Raw genomic sequence first — 12,326 nt, 5'->3', positions numbered from 1 at the left:
TAAGTAAAATAAAGTGCAGTGCATAGCAGATGATCCCCGAGGTGTGATTCTGCACAAGTGATTCTTCCAATTAGAAGACCTGGCCCTCTATATGTATGAACTGGCTTCAGTTCACCAGAGGCCCAAACCGGCAGAATTGCAGAAAAATTTGATTAGGGTCTTGTCGATTTCCTGTAATCTGGAGTTCTACTTTCAAAGTAAAACTTGAAGAGTTCAGCCATCCTCCATCAATAAATGTTATTACAAACAAATATTAGAGGACAATAATCAGTGAGTTCCAGAAATACTAGACTCCGAGTTACTTTGTAAGAGAAAAAGAAGTAAAGGGTATTTTTGGCGGGGTGGGGGGGGGGAGCAATAAAGTTATCGCCACCATTCATCCAGCAGATGGCAGAGTTGGGCTTTAAACCCAGTTCTATTCAAAGTTAGCCTCTTGTTATAAAACTATGGGGCAGGGCCATAGCGCAGCGGTAGGGTGTTTCCCTAGCACGCGGCCGACCCTGGACGGATCTGGGTTCGATCCCTGGCATCTCATACGGTTCCCTGAGCCGGAGTAACCCTGAGCATCATTGGATTTGACCCAAAAACCTACCAATCAATCAAACAAACAAACAAACAAACAAAAAAAAACCTAGTATAACAGGACTGGGGAGAAAGTGCTTGCTTTGTTGGAATACATACTTTGCATGAAGGAGGATAGTTTGATCCCTGACACCACGCATCTTTCAATAAATGGGAGTGGTGAGCTGGGAGTGGTCCATGAGCACCACGGATGTAGTTCAGAAACCAAAAACCAACCAAACAGAAGATAGAAGAAAATTGGCAGTATGAAAATTGCAGCATTATGAAATTTGTTGTCCTTTAGTGTGAAAGGGAAAAGGGGGCTGGAGCAATAGCACAGTGAGGAGGTCATTTGCCTTTTAAATGGCTGACTGACTTGGGTTTGATTCCCAACATCCCATATGGTCCTCTGAACCAGCCAGGAGTAACACTGCTGGGTGTGCCTCCCCTCCTCCCAGAAAAAAAGGGAAGGAAAGAAGGGAAAAAGGGAGGAAAAGAGGGAGGGCAGGAGTGAGGGAAAAGGGCAGAGATTTGAGGAAAGAGAGGGGAACTCAAGCACAGCTGTATAGTGCCAACAGAGGGACCTGTCATAGGGTGACCCAACAAATGACAGTGAGAGGTAAACTGGCTGGCACCATCCCCATGTTTACAGCATCCTTAATGAATCCCTACTCAGAGAAAGCTGTTCCACTGTGCTCTACATGAGTAACATCCTACCGCAGAAACAGATATGATGCAAGTCATAAACAGATATTGCCCAAGTCTCACTGCATTAAGTCCTAACTGCTAATCCTTTCATTGCAAAGGACTGAAGGCCCTTTAGATATGATTCCATCTGACATTTTCCTTTTCTTTCCTGAGGCTGTCATTCAGGTGTTACCCAGTGCTTCTCAAGTAGAGTTCCCCACCTCCCTTTCTAATAAGTCAGTAAAGATTTGTCACAATTAGAAGAGATACTATAGACACATAGCCTCCCATCCACACAAGACAGTCCCACCACAGCTGTCATCCCTGAGTGATGGCAATGCAGCAGAGACAATGAAACTCACTCTAGTCTCACCACTTGGCATTTCTTTGGATGTGCTGTGCTGTTTCACATTCATCTGCCTAAGGTTTATTTCCTTTTTGGTGTGTCTGGAGGACATGGCTCATCTTTAAGTCTACATGTCAGGAGCCGGAGAGATAGCATGGAGGTAAGGTGTTTGCCTTGCAAGCAAAAGGATGGTCGTTCGAATCCCAGCATCCCATATGATCCCCTGAGCCTCCCAGGAGTAATTTCTGAGTGTAGAGCCAGGAGTAACCCCAAGCGCTGCACCGGGTGTGACTCAAAATCAAACAAACAAACAAACAAAAAGTCTATATGTCATTTCTCTCTCCAAGTTTTCCAGTTCCCAGAACTGGAGATGAGGAACTTGTCATGCATGTGACCATTGCCAATGTGAGTTGTCAGCCACCCCCACCCCCCAGCACCAAATATAACCTGGCCCCAGCACCTCCAATGTTCATTCCTGAGCCTAAAAGCCAGAACTTGCCTCTGAGTACTGCTTGGTGTGGTGCAAAACAAAACAGTGACAACCAAGTTTTCCAGTTCATACACACAGTTCTTCATTGAAAAGGACTCTGGGGCTATAGAGACTTTCAGTGAAGCCTCTGTAACATTCAGCAGTTTAGTTTAGAAAAGATCAGAATGCTTCCTCTTAAGCACTTTCCCAGGGAGGGTGATACTGCCCCTCAGAAAGTGCTGGAATGATCCAGGAAGCAGCAGTACCCTGAGTATAGTTGAGAAGAAAGGTACTGACAATTGTAGGATAGAGGGGTGTTTAAGGATGGATGGTGAATGAATTGTGATGGCAGAGTATATGAACATGGTACTCCTGAGCAATTTGAAAACCATGATAAGGTCTAATTCTTATCTGTCCAGAAGGCAGCCTGTAGCAGAAGTTGAGAACTCGATTTTGTGGTTACGTGTGCTACAGGGGAAAAATGTGCCACTCCAGGGTAAGTTGGTAAGTGGGAAGTACTTAACTTAAGAGCAGGAAGCATTGGGTCCCAGGGCCTCAACTCAAATATCAATGAAGATTCCTTAAAGAGGCTGCTGCTACTTGCAAGCAGGATATACCCCTATTCAGGAGATAAGGAAAACATTTACATTGGTGAATGGCAGAGCATGAAAGACTCAGAGGGGCTTCTTTTGTACTATTGAGCACATACTATGGTGATTGTGACATTGAAATGCCCTTAGCAGAAATAGAGCCATATTAAGATATGTTATGAGAAGATCTTGCTAGGACAGAGAACAGCAAATGGGATTCGCTGAAAAAGGTGAGGGACCATGTAGGAGACACCCATGGGAATGTGAAAAAAAACCTGATTAGAACCAGCTACAGAAAGGGAGAATACACAAGCATCACAAAAAGAAAGGTGTACATGGTTCAGGGCACAGGCAGGTCTGGGAAGATCTGGGTTGTGATGGAAATGTGTCGAATTGGCATTTTCAGGGACTTGTACTGGAAGATGATCAGACAGTTGAGCTGAGTTTAATAAAAAAAAAAAAAGTTTGATGCCTGCTTAGATGGTGGATGAGGATAAGGAGAGAGTGGATAAAAGAGAAAAAAAAAGATGGAGGAAGGGAGAGAAAGAGATGAACTATGCCTAAAGATGCCCGTACTGGAAGACTGAAAGGTCAGGCACATTAAGGAAACTGGGGAGCAGTTACAGATGTAGGTGGTAAACTAAGGACAACCAGAGCAGTGGAAAGAGCCTTACAGCCTCTTTTCTTGATCTCACCCTACATAGCCTCTCCAGGCCAGATTCTCAGGAATAAAAATGTATGTTTCTGTACATATGTACAAAAGCAGGCCTTGAGGAGACTTCCTGTTGTCACTTCCCTCAGCTCAGTCACTATAGAACAATCAGGAATTCCAGAACTTTTTGTCCAGCAGGGCCTTCACCAACCTTTTAATGCAGCACCCAACTATCCCTGGCAGTAGCACAAGCTACCAAGTCTGTACTGACAATCTCGCAGGCGCCCCTCAAAAGTCTCTGCATTCAATATATAAAAGTATAAAAGATATAAAAGCTGCAGTGAGGAGTGTAAGTATGGTGGGAAACTCGACTCTGGAGCCACTTCCCTGGGCATCTGTCTCAAGGCTTCACTTTGCTCCTGTCAGCACCCTTGTTCAAGGTGCCATCTGGCTATTTGCCAGCTCTCCACTGAAGCAGAGACACAAGGGCCTCCCATGTGTGCCTTCTGTGCTCCCAGGCATGAGAAAAATCATCTCCAGTCCTCAGAGTTGGGAGCAGCTGGGCAAGAGTCGTTCAGCAGCTGGTCCTGGCTCAGCAGAGTCTGAAAAGACACAGCCAGGGGGACAATTGAACAGTTTGGTTCCAGGCTTCCCTGTAGAAGCTTTAGGAAAAGTAAAAGCCTATATACAGCATGGTTCTGGATAATACTAGTGCCTTATAAATTCTCGGATCCTCCCTATTGTATCAGAATAAATAGCAAAACTTGAGATAAAAATGTTTACTACTCTAGAACTAAAATTGATATTTGAAAGCTAAAAAGCTAGTAGAGGTGACAATGGTAAAAAGCTAGGTGGATCCATTTCATCATTGATAAAAGCAATCCCATCCGGATTCCTTGCCCTTGGAAAAAACATTCTTCTTAATGGTTCTCAGTGGACCAACAAATAAAGGACAATGACAGGGACTGCAGTGTGGACATCGGTTAGAGCCATGGACATAGCTTAGGTCCCTGAAAGGAAAATAATCCTCATCCTGGCTGAGCTTTTCTTGTCTCTCTAGTCTATGTACAGCCACACCAGTGATATTCTATCCAGCTTGTTTTACAGGTGACTCAGTTAAGGCTGAGTGAGCAAAGCTAGTTCAAAGACCAAAGGTGGGGTGTGGCTTGAAGCAGCTTCTCTCCCTGGTACCATCTGGCCTGTTTGCTTCATGGTCACACAGATGTGCTCAGAGCAGCATTACCCAGGAATCCCTGGGTATGAGAGGAAGAAGTCTTGTAGGCAGAGAAGGCAGAGCAGCATTCATCTGAGCTTTAGGTCAAGTAACCAGGTGACCACAAGCTGCTGTCCAACATTTGATTTCCTCCCCAGTTCTGAGCCTGAGAAAGGGGCCTGAGATCAGTTGGCTAAATTCTAATAACTATGAATGTTCCCACTGCTCTGGTAGCTCTCAGTCCTGTGAACATACCAGTAAGCCTCTGGCCCCAACCCCAGCCTCTGTCTCTGCTCTCCCCACAGTGGAGTTGTGACTCAGGCTACTGCCTTGAACTGTTAACAACCCCACAAGTGTTGAGCCTTGCAAGCCCCATATGGCTGGAGGGAGAGGGCTGATGACCTACCGTAAGGCGATGAATGTCTTGGGAGAGGAGCCCTATTTGAAGCACAGTGCCTTCAGAGGGTGCCATCTGTAAAATGGGTTGCAACTGGGTCAGCATAGAGTTCGCTCAGACACGCAGAGAGGCAATGCAGGTTGGGTCCTGCCCAGGCATGCTGCCCAAAGAAACAGGCAAGGAGCAGGCTTGGAGCACATGCTGTTACTGTCCCTAGGAAAAGCTAGTGCTCCCAAATTGTGTAAGAGGTCAGAGCATGCCCTCCTGGGCTCAGCCCAGCACTGAAAGTGCTCAGGAGCAGGACAGGCAGGATTGGTCGAAGCAGTCCTTCTACACCTGCTCATTGCTCCAATTATTTCAAGGAGTAGAGGGCAGAGATTGAGGGGCTTCAGGAGGCCAAGTACATAGACAGTCATTGATACCAACTGGCCCTCAGACACTGAAGTGCTAGCATCAGTCCAGATCGCTACCCAGGTTTCCTCACTATTAGGGCCTCCCTCTACTCAGGCAAAGCTGCCTTATTTATTCTTTCCTAAGTCACTTTAGTGTAGATTTGGAAGCCTCTAGGAGGATATCAAGTGTAATCTCATCTCAGCAATGAGAAAGTGGAGGAGCGCAAAGTGAATAGGCCTTGCTGGAAGCTGAGCAAAGAATTAGTAACACAATTCCATGCAGGTTTTAATACAGGCACATGCAGTATCACTTTGGGATTTGGAAAGAAATATGGGAAAAACCTGCAGCACAGTCTATCTTTGCAGCTCTCAGCCCTCAGCTTCCTGTTATTACATACTACCCAGGACTCAACTCAAACACCAGCCAGTCAGACTTTTAGCCTGTCCCTCTCTCACTAGCTGGACTTCAGGAGAGGCTGTGACCTAAGGAGACAGACCTTGCAGAGGCTGCTGGTACTTAAAGGAGTAAATCTTAGCATGGCCTCCATCTGTCCCATCTGGGACAGAACTCCCAAAGTTTCCTTGGATCTTCAGTTTCTGCTCTCAGGCTTCTGCTAATGAGACCCCAACCCTAATGGAGCTAGAAGCTGCGCTGGGCAAACAAATCTTACTAGGAACCTAACACTAGTGAAGCATGTTTCTACCTTTATCCTCAGACACACCAAACCTCTTGGGAAGACTTATTATCAGTGAGTCAGCCTCTAAAACAAAAGGACAGGTCTGTTCCAGTTCTGTCAGAGCAGAGTAACCAAACCCTACTATGGAAGGTAACAAGGCTGGCCAAACCTATGACAAGAAGAGGGTCCTTCTAGCAAGATTAGTCTTTTATCTGCCCGGTTGCTGTTGACTTCTGCCACTGCAACACACCTACATCTGGTGACTGACAGGCAGGGTTGACAGGATAAGTATGAGATACAAGTTTCCATGAGCTGCCAAGTAGAGGTACAGCCTAAGGGGCCAAGTTGAGATGCTCTGAAGGAGATAGGATCCTTCTTTGCTTCATCTTTTCATTAGCATGGCAGATCTAAATGAGCACTGACCAGCTCCTGGCTCAATGCTCTTGGCTTTCAAGTTGTACAGTAAACAGGGCTCCTCCCCACAATGGGCTCAGTGTTCTACCCATCACAGCGAAAGACAGGCTTCAGGTTTTATTTTCTACATAAATACTGTTTTTATTATCAGAAAGAAGTGATCACCTCTGCGTAAAGCACAACACAGTTATACCCCTGCCCAGTGGTCCAGGCACTCTCAGTCAAGACTGTGGCCACAAGCCTAAGGCACTTAAGATTTCCCCTCAACTAGTGTGCAGTGGAGGGGGCCTATGGTGTGAGCCCCCTCACTGGCCAAACCCATGACAAGAAGAGGGTCCTTTTAGCAAGATTAGCCTTTTATCTGCCCAGTTGCTGAGTGACTCCTGCCACTGCAACACACCCACATCTGGGGGTCTCATGACTGACAAACAGGGCTGACAGGATAAGCATGAGACACAAGTTTCCAAATCCCAAAATATTGTCCATATTCTCTAGATCTGTGTCCAGGTTCATAGGCTTCTCTGGAGCTGACGAATAACAGCAAGACCTGCTATGAATATACAAACATCTTCTTCCTGAGTCCACTTTTGGCAATAGTCCCCAAAGGAGCCACAACCTTAGAAAAGGTGTAGCACCATAATCTGGACACTCTCAGGGTCTGAAGTGAGACAGCCCAGGAAGTGCATCTGCTGGAATGTTCTCTGCGAGCCATGCACAGGTGCAGGGATGACACACACAGTGAGGTGCAGTGGTAAGGTGACACACAGAGTTACTGTGAGCTCTTGGGGGCGCAGTGAGATCAGGCGAAAATGACATCAGCTAATCTGTCCCACCTGGTCCAGGCAATCCAGTTCTGGGGCCTCAAGGGCGTTGAGACCCCGGTAGCCGCTGTAGACCCCGTGACTGTCTCCGCCATTGTTACTGGATTCCATTGGACAGATGTAGTCAGTTGATTCATCGAATTTCTTTTTTCTTATATTTCCAAAATGTGAAAATCCCAGTTTCTTTGGCTAGAACAGTAAATACAAGATTATGAGATTATCAGGATGGTGAATAGAGAGAGAGCTAATAATATACTTAAGAACATGTCCATAGAAAAGGAATAACAAAATGCTTATAGAAAAGCTCGTGGAGCTAGAACAATAGTACAGTAGATAAGGCATTTATTTGCCTTGTACACAGCTAACCTAAGTTCAATGCCTGGCAACTCATATGGTGCCCCAAGTCCTCCAGGAGTCACCCCGGAGCATCATTGGGTAAAATACCCCCCCCCCCAAGAAAAAGCTTTTAACATGATGATAGACTGGATGGCTTAAAGGGCTGGAGCCTGTATTTTGCATGTGGAGCCCTGGGTTCAATCCCTGGCACCACATGTCCCACCCACCCAAATACAACCCAAGCACTAAGCTGAAAGTAGAGCTCTCATCCCCAAACTCCATTGCCTGGCATTGCTTCCTCCAAAAATAGAAAATAATAGCTCCTGTATGAAATTTTTATACAGAGAAATATCAATAGAGAAATAACCCTAAGAAGGGAGAGCTGATCATTCTTTAGTACTGTGCTGGCCTCACCTCACTCTGGCTCACTTTATACCTCTTGCCCCCAAGAAATCCCTTGCACATTTCTTACCCCTGCTCTCTTTGTCTCTGAGTCATACCCAGTGGTGTTCAGGCTTACTTATGACTATGCTTAAGGATCACTCCTGATAGGGGTATTGGTGGGGGTGGGGGGCAGAGTCACACAGGATGCCAAGGAATGAAATATGGCCAGCCATGCGCAAGGCATGTGCCTTAACCCTTGTACTCTTTTTCTAATCAAGTCCTTCTTTTTCTCTCTGGCACTACCTAACAGTTCTGTGTTATTCCACTGAGGCGCACTCCTATTAGAAATGAGATCTGTGCAGTGTTTATATCTATTCCTTGGATATATATCACCATGAGATGGGGCATAGGCCATCCTAGCTCCAAAGAATGGTCAGGGAAGGGCACACTCTGAGAATAGTGTAGCCAGGTAGGTAGGATGGGCTTTGTGAGATTCATAGACACCAATGAGCAGTGCTGAGTATTGCCATGGTTCAGGGCTAGCAGAGCAGCTGACAATAGGGGGAACTATTCTCTGTATTGTCAGGGCAGCTCTGATGAAAAACCCATAGTACTGTGGCACACAGAGGGTCTTGACTGAAGAAAAACCAGACTTGGAAACTCATCTGCTTTACAAGAAGTTAATCAAGCCAGTTCTGGATAAAAGATGACAAGTTCCCAGTTTGCTCACACAGAATTGTTGCATAAAGAGAGTAACATGCTTCTTCTTTGGACAGCAAGACTGGTGAGAACTAACCTAATAAAAACTCATATTCAGATCAAACTCCCAAGGCAGAAATGACTGGAGCTCATGGTAGGTATGACTTGTCATAATGTACAAAACAAAAACCAGATGGTAGGTCCCTGGAGTCATCCCAGAGACACTCTGGCAACTCACCCGAACTTTGGCTGTGGTGGTCAGTGGTGTATAAGCTGGTGAAGTCATTTTTTCTCGCTTTTCCTGTTCAGCCTCGGGACCAATCAGGGCATTGAATTTGGTAGTTAGGTGACGTCTGAGGAGTGTCTTTTGTGGCGGGATATTGAGAAGCATAGCCAAGGTATCTCCAGTGAAGCGAGATTCCAGGATCTAAGAAGTCATATAGTGAGCAGAGGTGTCTCTAGGTGGAGATTCTAAAAATAAGGCCCTGCATGGCTTCCCGAGGACAGAAGCTGATGCTGCCCTACTGCTCCTGTGTCCCACAGCTTCCCTGTTCTGAGCAGATGCCTGCACCTCTGTTGACTAACCACTTTATTCTCACAGTCCAGAAGAGGACTGTGGTCTTAGAGAACCTGGCTGTGATTCAGGACCAATGTAGGTGGCAACAGAGGAGCCTCCAATTTCATTTCTCTTTTGATTTTTCCACTTGACACATAATTGTCAATAAAGGGTCTATTTTGGCAAGCAGAAAGTTACATTTTAAAGAGTGGTCTTCTTCACTTCTCTGACCCCAAATTTTTCTCAGAGGAAATGAAGCTCCCCTGTGAAGGGTTGTTTATCATGTAACCCCTGTATCTTGGATTCTTTGGTTCTGTGGTTAAAGAAGTCCTTCCTGAAGCTGTCTTATTTCTATTAATTCTCAACCACAAATGATCAAAAATGCTTCCCTTGAAATATAAATTTACATAACGGTTTTAGATGAAATATCACTATTTAAACACACACACTTACACAAACTGGATTTTTATATTCAGGTTTTAAGAAAACGTTTCTGTTACCCACTAAGGCAAGGAAGACTGTTATAGCCACTCACAATGAGACCTCCATGGACACCACTCCCACGGAGATTGGGAGCATATTCTGCCAGGTCCACAGATCTCAGCCACTCCATCACCCGGTGATTGGACCATTGCACAACTTCTGAAGGAGAAAGGTTGCTCTGTGAAAGTGGGGAGGAGAGAAGAGAAGTCATATCTATGAGATCCTACTAATGTCCATTATGAAGCCAGCCCATGTAAAAAGCTGCCCCCATTCTCTCCAAAAGGCTTATTTTAGTAATGCAACAGTAAGACCCGTCAATTAGCCATCCCAATTTCCAATAAATAGAGTTGTTGTGAAATATTGTAGGATCCTCTACTTTGACATCTTATTCCAGAATCCAATTGGTATCCTAAATTCCTGGCTAACATTGGAACGAATAAATGATGGGAATACATTCAAGACTTCAACAAAACATTAAGTATTTTGTAAGCAAAGGATCTGTCTGGCATGGCCAATGTTTTAAGAGAGTGAAATTAAGCTATGTAAGTTTAAGTGCCCACAAGTGGCATCTGGGTCTTCAAAATGCACAGCATCCAAAAAAGAAAAGAAATGCCCAGCACCATGCTGACTTACAGAAGGAACTTATACTTAGGTAGTAGAGAGGGAAAAAAGGCAATGAAAAGTAGAGGTACAAATTTTTAATGCCTCAAGAAACAGAATAATTCTTATAGCATATTAGATGTTAAGTTGGTGATGAGTGTGGTGCAATATATTTGTATGCCTAAAGTAGGCATTACTCAGAAAATGCAATCAGAGGTGAGATTGGGAGAACTTTTTTGCATTAGTGAGGGCAATGCTCTGTGCTTTTATTGTTGTTCTTCCTGAAAAAGGAGGAAGTAGGCCAAAGAAGTTTGAGGACTTATGGTAAGGCATACACAATAAGAATGTTGTAAATAATGTTACATCAGTTAAAACAAAACGTTAAATCTAGGACCCTGGGAAGTGGCTCAGTAATAGAGTATCTGCCTTGCAGGTGTGAAACCTTGACCCAAGTACCTTATTACTGAGGTTAGATTCAGTACTAAAGTGTGAAGCACCCTGAGAATCACCGCAAAGAAGAATTTGATCCCCAGATATCCAAGGATAAAAAATATACACCTAAATAGCTCCCTCACCTAGCAAAAACAGGGCTAATGACCATATTTTTTACACCCAACAAGAATTCCAAGGTTCTTGAAATATTTCTGGGACTTCTCAAGAATTGGTTTGTTGTATTTATGACATCATTTCTTCTGCACAAAAACCTAGTCATGGATCCCCTGTGTACCTGGGACTAGGTCAATTAATTTGGCATTTTTCAGTAGGAAAATGAAATGAATGAAGAAATATAATGTAGTAAAGGGGAAATGAGTAGATTATCCTTGATTCTAGAGCCTAGGGAGGAGAAGGACAGAGAAGGAAGAAATAGGAAGGAAGGTGAGAAAGGGAAGTAATGGGAGAGCAAGGGTCAGCTCTTTATTTATATTGGTGATGTGGGAGATGTGAGAGTTTATATTGGTGTTGTGGGAGTTACATACCCAAAGCACAGAATCAACAACACTCAACCACATTGAAAATGAGACCTAAGATGGATACTGAAATTTAAAATGCACCTGCTAAAAAAGGCAAGGGGTGAGTGGGAGGAGAGTAGGGGTTGGGAATGACAGTGTATGGGAACATTGGTGAGGGGAGTTGACACTCATAGTAGAATTGGTGTTGAAATATTGTATGCTTAAAACTCAACTATCAGTAACTTTGTAAACCATGGCTATTTAATTAAAAAAATTGGGAGGCCTGAAGCAATCACATAGTGAATAAGGCATTTGCCTTGTACATAGCTGACCTGAGTTTGATACCCAGCACCCTGTATGGTCCCCTGAGGTTAGCCAGGAGTGGTTGTATGAGTGCTGCTGGGTTAGGCCCCAAGGCAAAAATTTATAAAGGAATATATTCTGAAATGTTTGTGTTCTAACTATAGTGCAACTGTCTCTTCACTTAGCTTTCCCTTACTCTTCTGTGCACTGTCCCCTTTTCTCCTTGAATCATCATGATATCTTTAAAAATCTTGCTGCTTCTGCTTTATGGCCCACTGCATCTGGATCTTGGAGTCACAAGTGCAGACAATAAGATGATGATGACCTCTTCATTTTCTTGCACACAGGGATCCTGGCTCTGGATACCCTGGCTTGACAGTGTTCTGTCCTCACCTCATCAGCTGGTCGCCGGTGCAAGCAGTGGGGGTTGAACTTGTTGACATGTAGCACATGAATGGCACATTTGATACTGAGATGGTGTAGTTGGCTGGTGACTTTTAAGAAGAGTAGATCATTCTGAAAAATCAAAGTTTGGATGGATGAATATGAGTTTCTATGTATCAAAAGACTCCCAAGATACATACTTCCTTCACAGTTTATAAATACAGACAAGTATCTCACACCAACAAAAGGACACATGAATACATTAGTAGTACTGGGCTATATTTTGTTCTTGGTAAGGTCTGAAAATTCTTAGGTGGCAAATGGTACTTATGAGGGAAGAGGTGGAATCTTAATGGACCCTCCCAGAACAGAGTGCTCATGAGACAGATTAAAGATGGAAGAGAAAATCCTC

General features: G+C 44.4%; 1 protein-coding gene across 3 annotated transcripts in view; it reads right to left on the bottom strand.

The window, feature by feature from the left end:
- Positions 1-3,550: 3,550 nt before the first annotated feature.
- PPFIBP2 (PPFIA binding protein 2) overlaps positions 3,551-12,326 on the bottom strand; it is a 168,629-nt gene continuing 159,853 nt past the window's right edge. For 2 of the 3 annotated variants that reach the window (XM_049780997.1, XM_049780999.1), the window contains 6 exons: positions 11,924-12,046; positions 9,730-9,855; positions 8,877-9,065; positions 7,232-7,408; positions 4,925-4,990; positions 3,551-3,907 (listed from right to left, as the gene is read on the bottom strand). In XM_049780997.1, coding sequence (XP_049636954.1) covers positions 3,836-3,907; positions 4,925-4,990; positions 7,232-7,408; positions 8,877-9,065; positions 9,730-9,855; positions 11,924-12,046 — 753 coding nt within the window. In that variant the 3' untranslated portion in view covers positions 3,551-3,835. Of the gene's footprint in view, positions 3,908-4,924; positions 4,991-6,513; positions 7,409-8,876; positions 9,066-9,729; positions 9,856-11,923; positions 12,047-12,326 lie in introns of those variants that run through there. The other variant, XM_049781000.1, reaches the window with a different exon arrangement.

Source organism: Suncus etruscus, chromosome 9, assembly GCF_024139225.1.
Source record: "Suncus etruscus isolate mSunEtr1 chromosome 9, mSunEtr1.pri.cur, whole genome shotgun sequence".
In the NCBI taxonomy this organism is placed as follows: domain Eukaryota; kingdom Metazoa; phylum Chordata; class Mammalia; order Eulipotyphla; family Soricidae; genus Suncus; species Suncus etruscus.
The sequence above is the reverse complement of the archived record's forward strand: the minus strand, read 5'-3'. Positions and strand labels throughout refer to the sequence as shown.